Source organism: Hibiscus syriacus, unplaced genomic scaffold, assembly GCF_006381635.1.
Source record: "Hibiscus syriacus cultivar Baekdansim isolate YM2019G1 unplaced genomic scaffold, ASM638163v2 tig00110557_pilon, whole genome shotgun sequence".
In the NCBI taxonomy this organism is placed as follows: domain Eukaryota; kingdom Viridiplantae; phylum Streptophyta; class Magnoliopsida; order Malvales; family Malvaceae; genus Hibiscus; species Hibiscus syriacus.
Window position 1 is genome coordinate 781,250 of NW_024062780.1, and position 22,842 is coordinate 804,091.

General features: G+C 34.6%; 2 protein-coding genes and 3 pseudogenes across 2 annotated transcripts; 3 read left to right on the forward strand and 2 right to left on the reverse strand.

Annotated features, from left to right (window-relative positions):
* The first annotated feature begins 1,927 nt into the window (after positions 1–1,927).
* LOC120132169 (UDP-glycosyltransferase 71K1-like) lies at positions 1,928–3,740 on the forward strand. The gene has a single exon (XM_039148985.1). It carries the CDS (start codon positions 2,068–2,070, stop codon positions 3,532–3,534), a length of 1,467 nt encoding a protein of 488 aa, XP_039004916.1. The 5' UTR covers positions 1,928–2,067; the 3' UTR covers positions 3,535–3,740.
* A 560-nt stretch (positions 3,741–4,300) lies between these two features.
* On the forward strand, positions 4,301–9,052 carry LOC120132073 (annotated as a pseudogene).
* A 174-nt stretch (positions 9,053–9,226) lies between these two features.
* LOC120132074 lies at positions 9,227–10,882 on the reverse strand (annotated as a pseudogene).
* Positions 10,883–13,319: 2,437 nt separating this feature from the next.
* LOC120132075 lies at positions 13,320–15,198 on the forward strand (annotated as a pseudogene).
* Positions 15,199–16,163: 965 nt separating this feature from the next.
* On the reverse strand, positions 16,164–17,785 carry LOC120132076 (GATA transcription factor 29-like). Its single transcript, XM_039148917.1, has 3 exons — positions 17,657–17,785; positions 16,560–17,003; positions 16,164–16,238 (listed from the first exon to the last, which is right to left on the reverse strand). The coding sequence occupies exons 1-3, from the start codon at positions 17,783–17,785 to the stop codon at positions 16,164–16,166; spliced, it is 648 nt and encodes a 215-aa protein (XP_039004848.1).
* Between the last annotated feature and the right edge of the window lie 5,057 nt (positions 17,786–22,842).

Genomic DNA, 22,842 nt, shown 5'->3' on the forward strand with positions numbered 1-22,842 from the left:
CTTTATTTTCATAAAATCATAAAATTTTATAAATTTATCTCTGATATCAAATTGTTATTTTCTTTATTGATTCAGCTAAAATCAGTTCTATTGAAGTTGTTGTGGATTATGAGTAAGAATGGATATGAGTGAGGAAGGCGGTCATCTGAAAATTTATAATTACTATATATTTTAATTTTTTCTATGTATTTTCTATTGAAAATCTATTTTCACCCTTAGAATTTTTTAAATTCGAGTTTACTCCCTGAAATTTTATAAATTCAAATTCGTAACATAAAATCATGCATCCATTCATGATTTTGAATAATTTGATCGAATCATAAGAAATCCCACCGGTTTCAACCCTAGCGCTTTATTTTTATTTCCCTCCAAATTGGAATAAGTAGCTTCAATTTATGTTAGTTGGTCATTTTCAACATTAGTTGTAGTATATGAAATAGATTTGTTCAACAGGTAATATAGGACATAATCTTGTGAACATTACTTATCCCATAAAAATGTATGATATTTTCGATTTAATAATTTTATTTATATTATTTTATAATTAATTATTGAAAATGTATTATCCCATGGAATGCCTAGCCCAACCGATAGTGGTGACAATTGGGTGGGAACAAAATCGAAAATTGTGGGGGTCCGAATCGACGGGGATGGAGAATAACCAAAATCTTCACCTACGAGGATAGGAATGAGGACAGAGATTGTTATAGCCGAACCATGAGATAACTGAACCGTACCCGTGTGAATAACCATAGAGATCCCAAAATATATCCATAGGGATCCCCGATATTTTACAAAATTTTAAAAAAATATTTATAATCATTTACCTATATACCCTTAATATATATTTTAATAAAAAGTATATATATGATAAAAAAAACCCCTAACTACATATATTCTAATACCGTAATGTTGATCTCACTTATAGAATAACTAATATTGAAGTTTAGATTTTTTCTCATTTAATATACATTGATTTGTTAAGATTGAAAATGGTTAAGATTGTAGAGTTGTATATGAATATTTATGTTTGAAACTTTCATATTTTAAATAGAGACCAATTTGAGAGAATGTGATATATCTTATAAATTTTAAGTATTGCATTGACTTCAAAAATATTTATTTATTTTTTGGGATGTAGATTAACCGAAATTCATAAGAATCTATAAAGGATAGATATAAAAAAAACACGAAACATATAATGAGATTCCCCGTAACCTATCCATAAGGGGGCGTTTGGATGAGGGAATGTGAGGTTCCCATGGGAATGAAATTCACATTCCCTCGTTTGGTTAGCCAGGAATCTCATTCCCGGTAATGTAAGATTAACAATAGTAGATTTTTTTGGGTATATTACCGGGAATGTCATTACCTTCTTTCCTTAGGTATCGTTGGATTACCGACGTTTTGGACTAAAATGCCCTTAAATTTTTTTTCTAAAAAATATCATTCTTCTGTCTTTGAATAATAAAAATTCTACGAATGTTAAAAAATTTATCCTTAAACTATTTTAGATTTACAAAAAAAAGTCTATAATTAAAATTTTATATAAAATTCAGGGGTTAAAATAAAATTTTACCATTTGATTAAACCTTTTTATATTTTTAATTTTGTAAAAAATATTATATAAATTTTATGAATTTAATTTTTTTTTAAAAATATATATAAATATTTTTTAACTTATTGAAAAAACAAATATATAGTAAAGACAATTTGATCAAATATACATTCTAATAATATTTTATTCTTTTAACCAAACATAATAATCTTACATTCCTACTAAACCAACCAAACACAAAATAAAATATTCTCTAATAATTTTACATTTTCAATAATAATCTTACATTCCGTAAATATTAAAAACGAAATGTGTAATATAAAACCGTACCTGCCTCACCCCGTTTCCACCCTAACCAACCAACCAACCTATAGTTTATTCAATACCAAGAAAAGAAAAAGCTACCTGACCTACCAGACTGCCCGACAACCCTTTACCAAAGTGAAGGCTAAATAGATAATTTACGCAGAGCAGCAGAAGAAGGGAGAAATGAAACAGATGAGTGAGAGATGAAGAGAGTAGAGCTGATATTGGTTCCAACACCAGGAGTGGGCCACTTGGTCACAACCGGCGAATTCGCAAAGCATCTTCTCCGTTTCGATGATCGAATTTCAGTCACTATTCTTCTCATGAAGTGGTTTCGGGGTTTACCCTATGCCTACGCCGAATCGCTTGCTGCTTGCCAACCCGATCGAATCCGCCTAATTCACCTTCCTCAGGTAGATCCTCCCTCGCAAGATCTTTATAAATTATCACCAGAGGCCTTTATCTATGAATTCATCCAAAACTACTTCGCCCCCGTTAGAAATGCTGTCAGGGATATTGTGTCCACGAGATCTACTTCGGATCCTGATTCGGGTTCAGTCCGGGTTGTGGCATTAGTTATTGATTTTTTTTGTTCCCCCATGGTTGATATCGCTACAGAACTGGGTCTTCCTTCTTATATATACTTAACCTCGAATGCTGCCTTCTTTGGCCTCATGTTGTACCTATCAACCCGACATAGCCAGAACAGCTCGGTATTTGAATACCCGAAACCCGAGACAGGAAACATGGATCTTGAACATCTGATCCCGGGGTTTGTAAATCCTGTCCCTTCACGTGTTCTGCCTTCGTTTGTGTTCAACGAGAACGGAGGTTATACCGCACTTGTCAAGATCGCTAAGAAGTTCAGGCTTGCAAATGGAATCATTGTAAATACGTTTGAAGAGCTTGAGACTAATGCTGTAAATTGTTTTTACAATGGCCAAAACCCTCCAATTTATCCAGTTGGACCAGTGGTTCACCTCGACAGTTTGCCCCACCCTGAGTTGGACCAGGTCCAACGCGACAGGATCATGGAATGGCTCGATAATCAGCCTGAATCATCAGTGGTTTATCTTTGCTTCGGAAGCAAGGGTAGCCATGGTCCACGCCAAGCGAAAGAAATAGCATTGGGGCTAGAAAAGAGCGGGCATAGGTTCTTATGGTCCTTCCACATGCCACCACCACGACATGATGCTACAGGCCGAACCGTTCATTACAAGAATCCCGAGGAAATGTTGCCACAAGGATTCATGGAAAGGATCCAAGAGAAGGGGATGATATGCGGCTGGGCACCGCAGGTGGAGGTTCTCCGCCACAAGGCGGTCGGAGGGTTCGTATCTCATTGCGGTTGGAACTCGATCCTCGAAAGCTTGTGGTGTGGTGTGCCGATAGTAACATGGCCAATGCATGCGGAACAACAGCTGAATGCATATCTGATGAAGGAGATGGGATTGGCGGTAGTGATGAAGTTGGATTTCAGGGGAGGGACAGGTGAAACTGTGACGGCGGAAGAGATTGAGGAAGGCCTACGGACGGTTATGGACGCAGGCTGCGAGGTTAGGAAGAAAGTGAAGGAAATGGCCGGGATGGCTCGGAAGGCTGTTAAAGATGGTGGATCTTCATTTAACTCGATCGGAAGATTCATAGGGGATATCATGGGCAACACCTGATATCCATGCATGTATGTTAGTCTCGTGTATATTGATAATGGTACTTGTAAGACATGGTATGCTGTTTTTTTTTCAAGTTTTCTTTTGTATTTGGAGGATTTTCTTATGTACTGTATTAAGTCATCGCGTCATGTAGTTCCTCTAGTGAACTTGGACCATCAAATTGAAGTTCAAATGGGCTGTTAAAGCTGCCATAAATTGAGGGATCACTTACTGGTGATAGGGGTGTATTTATTTCTGTTCGGATTTTAATAAAATATTAATTAGATACTATTAGAATATTTTTTTATAAATAAAATTGAAATAGAATGACATAAATTGAAATTTTCGGTTTCATTTGATTTTACGATTTTTAACTGTTTATTATTTTTCAAACTCAACATCCAAAATAATAAAATTTAAGTTTAAATCGAGTGCGAATTAACAAACAAGTTTAAATTCACAAAAAATATTATTAGTTTAAGAAATTTATTTATTTAAGTTTGTCTTATAATGTACAAAACTAAACAATCTCAGTGGTTAAAGATTCTTATTATCTATTGTGATCCCGAGTTTGAACATCTCGTATGCAAGAGTTAAACATATACTATTCGTCCCAATTTTTTTTTAAAAAGAAATCGTATTATAATATATTTAAAATAGATCTAATTTAAATCATTATTTTTATTTTTATTTTATTTAAAATAAGTTTTATATAAAAAGCTAAATTAAACCATGTAATATAATTCGAATCAATTTTTTTATTTTTTATTTTTCTCAACCTGAGATGGAGAATCACATGGATTATGAAGAGCTCTATCTTGCTCGTTGTGACGTGTCCTTCGCATTGTATTACTAGAGTCCTCATCTTACACTGTAACAAACACCTCAGTTTAAGAAATAATTTAGTTAGAGTTTTATATGAGGAATTTTTTTTTCAACGCCCTACATGAGCGAGGAAGACGGAATTAGACACTTCACTGCATGTCATTGGCGAAGGCCAAAAATATTAGCTTGATCTGATATTTTAGGCCCACAAGATATATGTTTTTCTTTATTTTTCATACGGAGTAACAATATCCATATCATTCATATTTTTTTATATTTTAATAAAATAAATATTTATTTTATTAAAACCTTTTTAAAAAATTCTAAAGAGTGGCGAACTTAATTTTTTTTAAGAGAAACCAAAATAAATTTTAAAAGAATATATTTATGATATATACGAATTTAAAATTTTTAAGAACTGATTGGCTCCGCCCGTTCCCCGAATCCATCCATAATACAACTTAACGTGAGAATTGAGTTTTATTTTTTATTTTTTATTTTTTATTTTTTATTTTTTAATTCTGTTTAGAGGTTTTTTTTCTAAGGATAAGCATAGCTAGGCAAGTACAAAACATAGAAAGGGACCATTAAACAAGAAAAAACGAGACAAAAATGTACAATAATGAGACAATTGAAAATTTCATGCTCTGATTTTGTAAAAAAAAATCTCATGCTTCGTTGCTTCCGTTAACAAAGTTGTTGATGTTGTTTAATTATTTTGGTATGATAATACAGTCGTACTTGCCGTCAAACACCAAGCGGATTGAAGAGACTGAGGAACGAAGAGCTGGAGGCATTGAGAGGGAACGGTGTGGGACAGCGCGTTATTCCTAGAGGATATACGATTATGATGTTTACAACGATCTCGGCAATCCTGATTCTGATCCGAATAATAAAAGACCCGTGCTTGATGGTAATAAAGAATTATCTTATCCTAGACGGTGTCGGACAGGTCGCCCTCGATGCTAAACAGGTAATTAAATCGATTGTCGAACTTATGGTTCGTAAGCTTCATAAATGAAATTAATTTATGATTTTCAATTTAAGACTGCCACATCAAACTCTCAATGTCAACAAATCTTATCTTTATCTTTATCGTAACGTTTAGGGTGTGTTTGGTTGGGGAAATGTGAGATTCCCATGGGAATGTAATCTATATTTCCCCGTTTGGTTGGCCGGGAATGTCATTCCCGGTAATCTTACATTACCAATAGTGGATTTTTTTAGGGTATATTACCGGGAATGTCATTACCTCCCTTTCCTTAAGTATTGTTGGATTACCGGCGTTTTGGACTAAAATACCTTTAAAATTTTTCTTTCATTCAAAAATATCATTAATTTGTCATTGAATAATAAAAATTCTATGAAGGTTAAATTACAAATTTATCCTTAAACTATTTTAGATTTACAAAAAAAAAGTTTATAATTAAAATTTTATATGAAGTTAAGAGGTTAAAATAAAATTTTACCATTTCATTAAACCTTTTTATATTTTTAATTTTGTAAAAAAATTATATAAATTTTATGAATTTAAATTTTTTAAAGAAAATATATAAATATTTTTCAACTTGTTAAAAAATAAATATATAATAAGGATAATTTGGTCAAATAAACATTTCAATAATCTTTTATTCATTTAACCAAACACGGTAATCTTACATTCCTGCTAAACTAACCAAACACAAAATACAACATTCCAGTAATCCTATTCCCTGATAATCTTTTATTCCCATTGGTAATCTTACATTCCGTGAACCAAACGCTCCCTTATTGTCGATATCGAATGTCATGTCAATTCAACAAGGTCATCTTATCACTTTAATTATGAGATAAAGTAAGTGATACTAAATTAAAATAAAAAAAGAAGTTATCACTTAAGGATAAATATGAATCAAAACAAAATTCTGGGATTCTGTTGAAAAAACCATTAAATTTAAAGACTAAAATTGTCTTTTCTTAATTATTTCATTTATTTATGTTAGTATAGACTAATATTGCTACTAACGGCATTACGCTTAAATCGTTTTATTTGACATTAAACTTTACATCACGTGCTAATTATTTTCTTAAATGTTTCGTGTTAATTAATAATTAAATATTAATTTAGTTGTCTTTTAAAAAATAGTTGTAAAAATGATTTTTTTAAAAAAAAATAAAGAAGTATATAATTATAAAGACAATATTCCATTCTTTAATTATATTTAACTATAAAAACTTTTCTTTAAATTAGTTTCGATAAAAAATTATCATTAATGTTATTTGTAGATGACATCAAATAATAAATTATTTGTGGGATAAAAAATCATATTTTTTTATGGAAGTAGTTAAATAAACTAATAATTGCAGATCCTGAATTTGGAGACAAGGAGCAACATATTTTACGTGCCAAGGGATGAGTGCTTCTCGGAGGTGAAGCAAATGACGTTCTCGGCAAAGACGCTGTACTCGGTGTTTCATGCGGTGGTCCCATCGCTGCAGACGGCGATTGTAGACAAGGACCTTGGATTTCCGTACTTCACATCCATTGACCAGTTGTTCAATGAGGGGATTCGATTGCCTAACATGTACGGTCAAAATTTGTGGAAAACAGTTCTCCCTAGACGACTCAAGGTCATTTCTGACAACAATGCCTTGAGCTTTGAAACTCCGGAGAGTATGAATCGTGAGCTCATCTCTCTCACACATAATTTAACTTGCTAGCTCCGTTGATTTATTTTTAGTTTTGCAGTGATTATTTAGTCAATTGCTAATTATCTTTCTTTTTTTTGGTTTTAATTTCCTGAAGGTGACAAATTCTTCTGGTTCAGGGATGAGGAATTCGCTCGACAAACGTTTGCCGGGATCAACCCATATGCTCTTCGTTTGGTCACGGTGTGATTTTTATAAAAATAATGGAAACAATTGTTTCAAATTCTACCTAATTCTCGCCCAAAATATATATATATAGGAATGGCCATTGAAGATCAATCTAGATCCTGAAATCTACGGAGATCCGGTATCTGCGATCATCAAAGAGGTGGTGGAGTGTCAAATCGGAGGATACTTGACAGTGGAAGAGGTACCAAAGTAATCTATTATCTTCATGCAAAAGTTCACACAGAGATACAATGTTTTTGAATGAGTCATTATATTGTATTCATGTGTAGGCCGTGAAACAAAAAAAGTTGTTCGTCCTGGTTTACCATGACTTGTTATTGCCCTATGTGAAGAAAGTGAGAGAGCTTCCAGGGACATTATATGGGTCGCGATCACTATTTTTCTTAGGTCCTGATGAGACCCTCAGGCCAGTGGCCATCGAGCTAACTTGACCGCCTATGGATGGGGAGCTACAGTGGAGGGGTGTATATACGCCGGCTTGGCATAGTTATGGTGTCTGGCTTTGGAGGCTTGCAAAAGCTCATGTGCTTGCTCACTATTCTGGCTATCATCAGCTAGTTAGTCACTGGTACATATTTTGAATCCTGAAATAATACAAAGTTTCTTCATAGATCTGTCTGATGAATTCGAGTTACAAGTAACCTTGTGATTTGTATTGAAGGTTAAGAACACACTGTTGTACCGAATCTTATATAATTGCCACTAACCGACCGCTCAGTCAAATGCATCCAATCTAGAGATTGCTCCATCCCCATTTCTGTTGCACAATGGAAATCAATGCACTAGCTCCAGAATATCTTATCAGCGGTGATGGGATCATCGCTCCTTCAGCCCTGACAAGTACTCTATCGAGCTTAGTTCTGTTGCTTATGAACTTCAATGGCGATTTGATCATCAAGTGTTACCCGCAGACTTGATTAGCAGGTATTGTCATTGGTTTTCAAGATATATATTCTTTGAAATTTTCTTCTTCTTTTTTTAGCAATTTCTTTGAAATTTTCGTAGACATTAAATATTCACAGTTTTCTTCCTTGATAGGGGGTTGACTGTTGAAGATCCTGAAGCCCCTCACGGCCTGAGGTTAGCGATCAAGGATTACCCTCTTGCCAACGACAGACTTGCTCTCTGGGATATTCTCAAAGAATGGTTTTCTGATTATGTGAACCATTACCATCCAGATGCAAGTCTAGTGGAGTCGGACAAAGAACTTCAAGCATGGTGGACAGAAATTCGAGAGGTCGGGCATGGTGACAAGAAAGATGAACCATGGTGGCCACTCCTCAAAACACCAGAAGACTTGATCCAGATCGTTACAACCATTGCTTGGTAACCTCGGGTCATCATGCATACGTCAACTTTGGACAATATACATATTTCGGTTACTTCCCCAGTAGGCCAACAATTGCTCGAAAGAATATGCCAACTGAAGACGCAACCGAGAAGACTGGGAACTCTTCATGAGGAAACCTGAAGCTTTACTCCTAGAGTGCTTCCCTTCACAGATTCAAGCTGCTACAGTGATGGCTATTTTGGATGTGTTATCGAAACATTCTCCAGATGAGGAGTACTTGGGAGAAAAGTCGGAGTTGGCTTGGGCTGACAATCCTGTGATCAAAGCAGCATTTGAAAAGTTCAATGGGAGGTTAATGGAGCTTGAAGGAATTATTGATGAAAGGAATGCAAACCAGGATCTGAAGAACAGAAATGGTGCCGGGATTGTGCCATACGAGTTTTTGAAGCCGTTCTCCGAGCCTGGGGTCACTGGGAAGGGCGTCCCATATAGCATCTCCATCTAAGGTATATATCTCGAACGTTGTATTGTGAGCATCATGGATGTTCATCTGCCTTAAGGGTTATGGAGAAATAAAATGCTTTTACGGCACATGCTTATTAGTTATTTGAATTAACTTTGGGCTTAAAAAAAATAATTAAAGAATGACTTGAGGCTAGTGTTTATTCTTGAGCAACTGGGTTAGGCTTATGACTAATTTTTCCTGCATCCAAAAAAGAGGGGAACTTACACTTTTCTTATTCCCCAAGAAAGACGCCGATTTGCTCGCAACTAAAGCCGGGTTTCTTGTGGATTTTCTTTTTTTTCATGGTATTTCTTACATTCTCCACAGCTTCCCATTCTCCATCAGCAGCATAAATATTCGAGAGTGTAACGAAACCACCCGGCCTTTTCAGTTCCATTTTAAGAATTTGTTCGCCCATCAGTTTTGCCAAATCTTTTCTCCCATGGACTTTACAACCATTGAAGAAGGCACCAATAATCGAGTCCGTAACTCCAAATGGCATTTCCTTCACCAATTCATAAGCTTCTACAATCCTCCCGGCACGACACAACATATCAACAACACAAGCATAGTGTTCTTTGGCGCCTTCAATACCATATCTCTGTTTCATCGATCTAAATATCCTCAAACCTTCCTCGACATAACCGCCATGGCTGCAGGCAGAAAGAACACAAGTTAGGGTCGTATCATTCGCCTGCACCCCTTCTTCCAGCATCCTCTCAAACATCTTTACTGCAGATTCAACCATGCCGTGCTTCCCGTAGCATCCAATCAAAGCATTCCATGATGCTGCATTCTTACAAGGAATATTGTGAAAGACATTCCTAGCATCTCTCACGCTGCCGCATTTGGAATACATGTCGATAAGAGCACTAGCGATGAACACATTGACATCTAGTCCCAATCTATAAATCATGCAATGAATTTCCCTACCCATTCGAACGAAACCTGTCAATCCACATGCCGGAAGCAATCCAGTTACGGTCACATGATTTGGTTTGATACCGGAAACGAACATATGACGAAACAAGTTGAATGCTTCACAAGGGCAGTGGCTTTGAGCAAACCCGGAAATAATAGTGTTCCAAGTAACCAAATCAGGAAGCAAACCTCCTTTAGTCATTCGACCAAAAAGGGTAAATGCAGCACGGATATCTCCCCTCCTAGCAAACGTTGTTATCATCACGTTCCAGGTAAACTCATTCGGCTGCAACCCTTCCATTTTCATCCTCTCGAATAAACCAAGAGCTTCTTCGTTCTTTCCCACATTGCAATAACCACAAATCATGGATGTCCAAGAAGCAACATCTCTCTCAATCATTCTATCGAACACTTTCCTTGCATAACTCACATTCCCGCACTTGCAATACATATCTACCAAACTGTTACCAACGTTTACATCAGTTTCCAAACACAGCTTGTTAACAAGAATGAACCTCTTTTCCTTTGCTCAAATCCATGAGCCCAACACAAGCTTTCAAAACAACGGAAAATGTGAACTTATTGCAAAGATTTATTGATTCAGACATCAACGAAAAGTACCCAATTGCCTCTTTAAAGTGACCATTAAAAGCAGAGGCTAAAACCATCCAATTCACAGCAAAAACATTTGGGTTTTTGATTCTTTCGAATACGAAACCAGAAGATTTCATGTCTCCACAAACAGCGTACACTCCAACAAGCTTTGAACTCAAAGACAAAACTTCCATATCAGTCCCAGTAACCAACAACCGAGCATGAAGTTGCTTGCCAGGCTTTAAGGCTTTGGCTTTCAAGCACTTGTGCAATAACAAAGCCATGTGGTCTAAAGAGAAGGTTTTTCTGAAAAAGACGTCATTTCCATCATTAACATCACCGCCAACCAATTGGAAAATAGAAAAAAAATGACGTTTTTTTCATTGTTGTATAATGTTTTCAATGAGCACCCATGAATTTGTAAGAGCCATTAAAATTTAGTATTTGAAATTAAAATATTTTCAAATTTAACAATAAAATTGATACGTAAATGAAAATTTATGGGAAAAAATAATCACATCATCATGACTTTAGTAATTTTAATTTCAGCATCTTACTTGAATTTACTTAAAGTTTAATATTAAAATTAAAATAATTTAAAGTTAAATGATAAAAATAACACACCATATAAAATTCAGGGATATTTCGTGTATTTTACCAAAAAATAAAACAAAATGCATAACAAATCGGAGTTGGTAAAAATTTATCCCTTTCGGAGTAACAAACATGGACCCTATCATTGATGCATAACCTTACAAGTTTGAAAGAGAATGTTAGTAGTGGGAGAAAGTTGTCAAGATATACAGACACAAAACTTGAATAGTTATATATTGATCAACAATTGTGGAAATATATTACTCTATCACATTATCTGTGTCATGTTAAACATATCAGAGTAAATAGGGAACCTCCTAAATTTGATTATTTCCAAACGTAAACTGCCTGAAAATTCATGATAATAATAATAATAATCATTGGCTGTGCATAGCAATTTACTGTAACCCTATGAGATGTAAACCCCATCTGGGAAAAATATGGTTCAAGACCATGCACATGAATTCTGCAATGTATGATGAATGGCATAAAAGTCCCCAAGAAGCATATGCTACAAGCTTAAAAGTTGATTTCTTAAAAATTGTATAAAATCTAGTGATGGAAGGTAAATCAGACCGTCCAAAGTAAAGGAAAAAAATGATGTAAGAAATTAGCAGTAAAATGCAACAGTTCTACCTCTTTGAGGTTGACCCATTCCCGGGCTTCATCTGCCGTATTTATATCTTAAACCCTCCCCTACAATATGAAAACATAGTATTACAGCTCCATTATTAACAGCTTACTTTATAATTAACTGAAGAATATACCTCAACCCGGTTATAGTCTGTTATAACAGCCTCATAGAAGTGGTTATCTTCAGGCCACCTTGTCCAAACTTTCTTTCCAATTAATGGGTCATACGGTGCTGCTTCAGCAGGTCCATTTGTTGCAAAGGCTCCTGAAGAAGTACAATTATAATCCTTGGACCTTCCAGGAAGGCCTCCGGAAGGGTTCTGTGTCATCTTTATTGGGGATGCAACAAGACAACATACATCAGTAGAAGATGAAATAGAATATTATCACATTCATTAATTCTTCCCATGTATCTTCAATGAATTAACTCACAGATTTTGACTACTTGCTCTCTGCTACTGGTGGAGGAACTCGTCTAGAGGCCAATGAAGATGGTTTTTGCATCGATGGATGCAAGCAGGAGATGGTTCGCCCATGGAAAATGAAGCTGATGTTTTTAACTTCTTGCGTGATCCTGATACTGTAGGACTAGGTACAGGATCAAGAATAGGCTGACTTGTACTAAGCATTCCAGGCTGGAGCCCACTTGCCATTCTCCATTCCCTAGAAGAAAGGATTGATCATGGCTCCCATTAAAATGGAGAGATGACCAGAAGTCATTATATATATGATAAATTTGCTCATAGATAATCAGACCTTACCCTCAATTGACTGATTTATGCTCTAGTTTAATATAACTATGGAAACTTTAATGACAGGGGAAAGGGCAAAATAGCTTATAAAGAACAAAAGTGAAAAGAGGACATTTGAGTTTTGATTTTTGCTTATTTATGTCACATTCGATCACATACACACAATTGTGGAGTTTTGAAACTCTACAAGCAGCTTTATGCTTGCTGCGTGGAGTTTTAGAAATCAATGTAGAAGTGTTAAGGTAGCAAATTATTTGGCATTTAGTAGAAGTGTAAACCCCCTTTTTGGTAATGCAATTATCCATTGCTTTGAACATGGAATTAATTACTCTGCAATTGGGTTGTTGATTGTCACATTCGTTTAATATGCTTTAGATATTTATGGTTCTAGTGACTAATTAAACTTGCTTGTAGACATTTTGAATCCTTTGCCAATTAGTATGCTATTGTCCACGCCCCATTGTGTTTCTTATCCCACCTAGTTGGATTTCCTGAGCTTAAACAGTAGTGAGTTTGCATGTGATTGTTCTTTTGCGTTATCGCTATTTGTATCATAGTGTTGTTGCATAGATAGGTTTATATTGGTGATGGTGATGTTTTCTTTGCTCCGTCTCTTGTTCCTATATCATTCTATTTTCTGGGTAAAAGATTGAATGTATAGTACATTGATCCTTATTTCATTATGGTTAAGCTTTTTTACATCATTATAAGTGATGTCTTACTTTGTTTGTGAATCCAGTGCTTATATATATTGTACTATTGCAATTTTATAGTCTTGTTTGTCATATACATCTTTGTATTTTCTTTTATAGTACTGATAAGAAATGGTAATAGGGTACTAAATACTTTGTAAAGTTAAAAAATGAATTACTCTCTGAACTTATAACTGAGATAAATTAATTAATGTTCTGCAACAGAAATGGAGTCCTTTCCAACTGGTATAGGAAGCAAATCAAAGCCAAGCACAAAGTTTTTCAGGTTCAAATCTTAACCTATCCAAAATAAATAGCCTGATGCACTTCCATCTTCTCTAATTTTATAAGTTCCAAGTAAACTTTTCCTCTGACGACAACCGTGAACCGTCTGAAGTAAACATTATGCGATTATGACTAATTAATTGGTCACTTAAAGTGATGATTATACAGGTAACGCTCTTGGCTCTAATCATGATAAGAAAGACTATGGGATAAAATGGTTGGTTTCTTGGTGAATTCTTGGACTAGCTACATGATGGACTATATTAAACAGAAAGAGAGTGCATATTAACAGTTTTCTGAGTATGTTTTGGTTGAAAATTCCTCATATTTTTATCACATGAAGATGCTTGAGAAATGATACAGAACTGCTGATGCTTGGTTCTGAACAACAATAAAGGGTTGTGTCATGTTCTCGGTGCTTGTTATTCAAAATGCAGAAGATTGCTGTTGTAATTCCTGATGTTACATGCAGTAACACTTATCTCGTAGCATTGCATCAGCTGGTGTATGCATGGAGAGCTTGGATAAATTCCTAATTATATCTCATAGACTGAACTAGTACATGTATTATAGCATTAGCACAACAGTAGTTCATTGATATTAGCTTTACATTCTTGAATTTTGTTTAATTCACAGCACTTCTGGGTGCCAATTTGGTGAGAGCTGTCACTTCTTGCATTACGTTCCGGGTGGCATCAGCAGTGTCTCAGATGCTTGGTAACTACCCGACTCTTCCTGTAGCTGCCAGAAAATTAGTAGCCCAACCATCCTTCCCTGATGGCTCATCTCCTCCAGCTGTAAAGACCCGTTTGTGCAGCAAATTCAGCACGCCTGAAGCTTGCAAGTTTGTTGATAAATGCCATTTTTCTCATGGCGAGTGGGAGCTTGGCAAGCGGGCTGGTCCTGCTTATGAGGAACCTCGTTCCATGGGAGCCATGCCTGGAAGGATGGCCGGCAGGATGGAGCATCTGTCGGGTTACAGGAGCCAAGCTTTGCATAAGGGAGAATGAGTCAGATCCTAGTTCAAGGAACATTGAGCTGGAAGGAACATTTGATCAGATCAAGCAAGCCAGCGCAATGGTTCATGAACTGATTTTAAATGTTGGCTTGGAGTGCAAGAATGTTCTTCTACGGTTTTTCTTCTTTTATTTAAATTTTAATGATGATATGAATGTATGCATTTATGGAGTGGGCTCTGGAGGTACCCTAATTATTATGATTTTGTATGCCTTGATTTATAATCAAATCTTACAACTCATTATTATGAAGAAAATTATGTCGTCGAGCCATGTATATTTGGTGATTACAAAGTAGTATTTGTTCCAATAATTTTTAACCGTTTAACAAAGAACGTTAAATCATACTTATAATTATTAGTGCTCAAATACGTGGTTTCTAGAAATAATAATGATTCTTTTAACCATTAAAATAATTTAATTCGTGCAACTTTAATAAATTAAAATTAAGTAAACCCGTCTGTTTTCTTTTTATTAAATCACAAGCTATATATTGATCAAATGTACTTCTAATCAAGATTTCTTTTGCATGTAAGAGCTTTTAACACAAGCTAAGTTTATATTAGGGATGGGCACGGTTCCTAATTCGATGTGTTCCAATCCGACCCAACATGATCGAGTCGGATTCTTTTAGAAAAATTTTGGGTTTGGGTTGTAAATTTTTTCAGAGGATATGTTCAGTCAAGTTTGGGTTTGAGTGAAAAATATCTAACCCGACTTGACCCAAAAAATATTTTAAACGTACCTTATATATTTAGGGATAATTGTCATAATAACCCTATCTATATTGTTTCAATTAGACCCCTATTTTTATTGAATAAAAAATATATATTTATTTATTTATTTATTTCAGGTCGAGTCGAGGTCGGATTTTACATCAAAAAATTAAATCAGGTTCGGGTTGGGTGAAGTCACCCCTAGATTTGGGTCGGATCAAGTTTCGGGTGGAGAATATATTTTTGGGTCAAGTCAGATTGACCTACTCATGCCCATCCCTAGTTTATATCATTCTTAAGAATGTATAACTTTAATTATTAATTGAAGATTTTCGTTGACATCTTTTAATATATATATATATATCTTAATAATACAAAAATTTAAAAAAAATAATATTTTTTATCAAAAAAATCGATACATTTTGTACTTTATAAATAACAGTTTCAATTTTACGAACGTTTAAAAAATCGCCTCAAACATTGTAAATAGCTATTCATATGGTAAACTATTAGAAGTATTATACTATTATATATTTATATTATTAATGTCATCTTTATTGATGGTGATTTTCCGGGGTGCTGCTGTTGCTGGTTTCTTCTCGCCAAGGGTAGATGATGCTCTCGCGCTTAGAGAGGTGATTCGTTGGCTGGTACAGCACCGGATGCATGGCGCATGCATAATATTATCTTCCATATGCGTTCATATATATATTCTTAGAGTAAACTAAAATAACCAAATAAAGTTGCTAGCATATTGATATCTCAATAAAATGTTTCCATCCCAACGGAAAGAGAGAGAGAAAGTTTCAAAACAAAAAGGAACTATCAATTTTATTGTATTATTAATTATCCATTAGGGTTGGTCTATCTGTCTGCCTCTACCTCTATCCATTAGGGTTGGACTGTCAGCCTCTACCTCTATTCCTCAGGGTTGGACCGTCGGCCTCTACTTTTGGCTTCTTTCCCTTTTTTTTTTCTCCTCTTCTTTCCTGTACTTGATACCACAGGCATTGCAGAGAGTCTTCAATAAAAATAAAAGCATAAGAAAAATACTCCATATGGATAAAAGTTGACAAGTTATTCAAAGTTCCACCATGCATTGATGCACACTACGAGTTCACTACAATTGAATTAGATGGATAATAAACAAACTTAAATAAGAAAAGTAAAGTTCATTTGTAGGAATTGAAGATCTTTTAAATGATCATGACTTTCGATATTACTAAATCTAACTACCAATAATGAATGTACTTTGTTTATCCTATGGTTTTATTATAAATCAGGGTTTGTCTAATTTCTGATAAAGATGTATAAATTAGGAAATGTATGTATGTATGTGTACCTTGGGGCCGAGAGGTCCTTTGCGCCACATAGGAGTATCATTGGTGTTGCAGTTGTAGTTGGTGCATCGCTTGAAGGGGTCATTGTAGGTGCCAAAACGCCATGGGACGTGCCCGCCCGAGCCCGAGGCAGAGGAGTTCCCGATCTCGAGATGGTGCTGATTTGCGGCGGCTCTCCTTGGAGGGACATCGATCAGCGTGTAGGTATTCGGAGGCACCTCATGCGGAGGAAGAGGACGAGTGGGGGTGAAATTGTAGGAGGAAGAATCGGTGGTGCCATAAGAAGGAAACCCTATAGAAGGGTCCGAAAAAGGGTTAAATGCGTTTGCATAATTCATGTTATGGACACCGCCACCAAGTTGACCCGATGGCCATGCAAATCGGGCTTGACCGCCATTGAAGCTTTGTTGACTTTCAACGGTTGCTCCTTGGTTAATCAGTCCTTGCTGAATCACAGACAAATTAACAATGTAAAAGGATAAATAGAAATTAAAGGACAATTAGTTAATCAAAGCTCAAGTGCATATGAGATTTTTCTGAAATATTTTCTTTCTTTCCTCCATTTTTCTCTTGATCCTTGACTACCAAACACATTTTTACTTGTTTACTCGCTCAATCAATATGATATCAACGTATAAAATTGATGGCTAAATTGAAATAATTTTATTATTTTACGTTGAAAATTGTAACGAGCAATAAAATTATTATTATTATTATAATAGTTATTAGTCTGTCACGTTATTAACGAGATGACAAAAAAGATATATATCCAGCGTAGATTTCATTATTTCCTTATTTATTCAAAAAAATAATAATTAATAATAAAACCGTTAAGCTTCGTTGGCATTTCTATTTTTATGAAATTGACATAAAATAATAATATTAAAAATTATTAGAATACCATATATACTTAATGATTTTTATATAAAATGCTGACAAGAACAAATAAAAAAATACACCATTTATTTTTAAATAATAAAATAATTTATTTTGTATTATGAAAAGCCTTGTAACCTTTGTAATACCATACATGAAATTAACACACAAAAAGACTACAACAAACTTTTCGATAATCTATAGGAGAGGAGTGGTGAATAACCTGATAAATTGTTGCGTTTTGACCAGACAAAGGCAGACCCAAGGTGAGAGAGAGATCAACCCTGTTGTTGCTGTTGTTTTGCTGGTTCATTTCACTAGCTGCTCGACTGAACGACCTTGAGTTATCCATGGATTCACTGTTTTTTCTTCTGAACAAAAAATAAAAACAACACTGTATTAAAAACCAAATAATTAGATAGTAAAAGAGAGAGACATGCGGGGATTGGTCGTTCCTTTTATGAGATAATGATAACAATAAAAAAAATAACAGTAAAAAAATATCGATTTGAAAATGAGTTTTATAATATAAAACCGATCTTATGATCTGATCTCGATCAATGACTCTCGCTTCAAAGAAAAAAAAGTATATAAAATCAATAACTAGGATGAGCTCCTACTCTTTACATGCACAAGAGATGGAGGGAGGGAGGAGACAAGAAAAGACAAAATAATAATAATAATAATATAAAAGAGAGAGACTTACAAGGAAGCCTAAGATGTTTTGCTGCTCTGAAATATTTGTGATTAGAAAGGGAAGGAAAACCTCTTATATATACATACACATGAGAAATGGCCTCTTTATATGGAAGGTATATATGAACTCCCTTCTAAAATATTTTTAATTTATTTTTTTAATTTTACTTGCCTATCATTGTCCAATCAACTTGTTGAATATTTGCTACACCAGAAACAGTTAATTTTTAACTTAATTTAAAGAAATAGCATTCCATACACATGTATTAGTGCAACGCACACAATTAATCGAAAAATGAAATATATATGTGTATTGTATTGATTATTTTATTTCGTGTTTAGCACGCACACATAAACTTGTTATAGTTCGGTGTAATTATATAATTGGGATATGTTTGGATAATCATTGGTATTTATGTGTAATTGAAGTATCCAGTTAGACTATTCGATTAGAATAGAAAGAACATAATTAGTGGTAATGATTTGTGAGCGGAAAAATAACTAATGCGAAATCAACATAGAATAGATCACACACAAGAGACGAAATTTAATGTAATTCAGTCTTGTTTACCTCTACGAATGAAAGGAAGAAGAATTCACTATAAACATAGAGATCACGAATGATACAAATAAATGATATCTCATGTATCCTAAAAATGGATATCAATACCAAAACTCGGAGTATCACACATTACTTTTCAACATTTCTATAATATTAATCTCTACTATATAAACCCTAAAAATTGTAAGGAATACAAAAGTATAACATCTCTTTAAATAATTCTCTCTCATAATTCTAAAGGTTAAGATACACTCCCTATTTATAGAGTCAAATATTTTCACCAAAAATAAAATCACATAAGATTTGTTGACTAAAATAAGGAACTTGTTGCTCAACATCTCCACTCTGAAAATTGTGAAGGTAAAATTCAAAATCACCTTTCCAAGAACTTCATTTTGAGCCCTCAACTTGGTAATTCGGCCATGGAAGCTTGAGTGAGAGTTGAGTGGGGTTTTGAGTTCTAGAACCCCTTAGGACTCCAAATCCATTTTGGAAGCTTAAAGACCCTATCTCCAACCTTCTTAGACCCTTAAATGAGTTTATAACTCACTTCTTTGATGTGTTCTAGTGAGAGAAGAAGGGGAAAGCTCCAAGGGCAAACACAAGGGGAAGAAAGTGCTCGGGTGATTTTGAGGTCGTTTTTACAACTCTTATGAGTGAGGGAACACAATTTTGACTTGTCCATACCACATGTAGTTCTTTGTATGTGCATTATGGTTTGTTTAGTTCATGAAGCATGCTAGAGTAATTTCCATGGCAAGATTCGTATTTGTGTGTTGCAAGCATGAAAATTAGTACCCTTTTGACTTCTAAGACACTAAATAAGACGTTAAACATGTTTTCTAGTCTTAGGGGAATTGTTGGGTTGATTTTTGGGTGTTTCCCGAGCTTAAGTAAGTCATTCCCAGAAAAAGGATTGATCCATCGACCAAAGGGATTAATCCCAAAGTTTCTGTCCAGCAAAGGATCGATCCCTTAAGAAAAAAGATCGATCTCAAACTTTCTGTTGTGCATATGATTGATCCCTCGGGGAAAATGACTGATCCCTTCGTTGTTTTACCGATGGAAAATGGTAGAATTTAATTCAATAGAGGTCTAAAGTGTTATGAAATGTTGTCTTGGCCTTAGAATGTTTGAATGAGTTCAGTTTGGTCCATTGATTGATTTACCTAATTACTTAAACCCTAAATCTAGAAACTAATAATAATGATCAAGCTCGACTAATATTGCTATGAAATAAAGTGACATAAAACTAACCTTGTTTGATACTCGAGGAAACAACGAGGTACTCAAGTCATTTAACAACGTGAGTGTAACGTGTATAAAATATCCGGATATATCCAATCTAGTGCTTGGGCACTTAAAAGGCTAGTTGGATATCGTGTCGATGCTACGTGACCCGGGCACATCCCGAGTACTCTTGAGGGGTAGGCTAGCCGGGCAAGTGTCGATGCTTTTTGACCCGGACTTGACCCGAGTGTTAAGGAGACACTGATGTTGTGTGACCCAGGTCTTCCTTAAGTGTTGTAAGTAAAGAGTGGTGTGAGTTCCGTGATGTTAGGTGACCCTAAACTAAACTATGATACTTATTGTTTCCTTGAGTTTTGCATTGCTCATGACTATATTGTATCATGATTATATATTGGATGCATGTAGTATAGCTTGATTATTTTTTGTGGCAATGAGCTTGTGAGCTCAACATATGGAATATGTTTCCCTGTGCATGTCAGTAGGTGGCAGTTGGGGAGCTCTTTGTCTGACATGGATTCCAGACTTGATTTCTTCAGAGTACGTTTCGAGAGTTTTAAAAGGCATGTACTGTCATAGACCCTTATTGTATCTTGAGTTGTAAACTATGTACTTTAAATTAATGATATATTTTGGAGACTTATGTCGGGAGCTCCCCCATATTAAACATTTATATTTCGTATTTGTTTGATAATTAAATTTTATGGATGATACCTTCATGAAACGTTTTAAAAAAAGGTTAGCCATTCACGTGGTTCCATGTGACATTGTAATTTGATAACCTTCAGGTCGAATTGGATTAGTAAGTTACAACTAAAAAATTGTAATAAAATTTGTCTTGCTTGTATCCAATATCTCTAAAAAAAATATTTGTAACAAATTCTTTTGAAACTTTATAACTATAGCAATGACTATGATATCACTTGTTAGGAATTTGTGAGTGAAAAAATAATTAAAACGATATCAACATAGAAAAAATTACACACAAGAGGTGGGATTTAACATGTTTCAACCTTGCCTATTTTTAACGATGAGAAAAATATTAGTCACTATAAATGTAAAGATCACATAGGGTACAAATACATGATACCTTATGTGACCTAAAAATCGATATATATATATCAAAACTCCGAGTATCACAAATCACACTACAACTAGGGATCAACATTTGACTTGTATTTGACGAATTTCGATCAAACATGATTTGATCAAATCAATTTCTTTTTTAAAAATTCGAGGTCAAATAAGGTTTTTAAAAGGATGTGGTCATGTCAAATTCAAATTTAAGATGTAAAAATATATTCGAGACTATATTAAAATTATTCCTTATATAATTAGGGATAATTGCAGTAATACTTATCATTATGTGATTTTTTCTGTTAGATCTTTATTCTACATAATAAAAATGAATATATATATATATAGATGTAATTTTTAAAATATTGTTCTCTTATTTGTTTGTTTTTATTTGATTAGAAATGTTTTCTACACCATTATTTACCGATTTTAAAAGACTTTTAAAATATTTTTTTAGTTTTATTCCATTTTTACATTATTAGTCATTCAAGAATATGTTGGTGACATTATTGGCTAGTTATGGGGCTTTTAATATGTCTAACATTTGAGGAACTTCCTGTTTGCCTAGTATCATTTTCGAATCGAATTAAATTCGGATATAATAACTTGTTCAATTGTCGGTTATTCTATTCAATCCGGTTTTAATTTGTAAGTTAATTAAGTCTATATTAAATTAAGAATAAATAATTTAAATTATATATTATGTATTTCAACAAAATATATATGTTTTATTTAAATTTAGTTAAAGGAAAACTAAAATATTAATGATAAATTATATTTTAATACTTTAAGAATCAATATTTGTAACTATTTTAAATAATAAAAATAGATTACAAATATCCCTTGTAGACTCTCATTTTTATCCGGGTTTTAATTTATTATTATTATCATTAATTACTATTATTATTATTATTATAAATAAAATATACTAACATATAATATTCTTTTATATTTTACAGATCCAATGTATAAGCCCAAAATACAAACACCTCAAGCCCAATACATGTTATCCAGCAGGCCTAAGGATGAAAGCCCAAAACAAATTATGGTTTCATTATATGTTGAGGTAACCTTCTAATCTCCATCGTCGGATCTAGTGGGAGATCAATGACCCATATTCACTCAAAGTAGGGTTTCACCCTAATACATCTCAACAACTGCCGCTGCCACCAACAAAGAATCGACCGTCCGACTGGCGCATGTGATGCACGCGCCTGACTCTTCGGTTCCCCAACCGCGTGAGCCGCCACCGATGACTCCCAAACTGCCACCGTCAGCAAATCTGGCCGAACAGTGAAAAAATCAACTAAATCAAATCAGTCAAAAACCAAGGAAACCAAAAACCCCTTAAAAATTGGGTTAAATCCCAAAAAAATGGGGATTTTATCTATACAATCCTAAGGAAATCATTCCCCTAAAAAATGAGCCTACTGTTATCATAAAAAAGGACCATAAATCGGGCATGCAAGGGAGAAAGAAAGGAGGAGAACCCACAGCTAAAAAGAAGAAACCAGAAAAAAGAGAACTCGTCGTCCGACCATCGGAGATAGGTTGAAGCCATCTAAAAGTGGTATTTTTTTTCGAATCCCTTTGGTAGATCTAGGTGGCTAGGGTGCACTTTAGGAGGCGAGAGGCCCATTTTCGTGTCGTCGTTTGGAGTGTCGGACGCCATAGACGGTCGTTGAAGGCGTCAACGAGGGGTGGTTGTTCGGGGTTTGGGAAAAAGTTTAAAACTCTTTCCTTTTTAGTGAACGATGATATGGATGAGTGAAATGGGGTTAGTGTTAAACTTAACCCCTAAAAGTAGATTATATGTATTCCAAAAC

Coding starts and splice junctions, on each gene's coding strand:
- LOC120132076 (XM_039148917.1), bottom strand. CDS start 17,785: ATGGATAACTCAAGGTCGTTCAGTCGAGCAGCTAGTGAAATGAACCAG. Junction 17,004..17,656: donor AAAACGCAACAATTTATCAG/GTTATTCACCAC, acceptor TCTGTGATTCAG/CAAGGACTGATTAACCAAGG. Junction 16,239..16,559: donor AAGGACCTCTCGGCCCCAAG/GTACACATACAT, acceptor TTTTTATTGAAG/ACTCTCTGCAATGCCTGTGG.
- LOC120132169 (XM_039148985.1), top strand. CDS start 2,068: ATGAAGAGAGTAGAGCTGATATTGGTTCCAACACCAGGAGTGGGCCAC.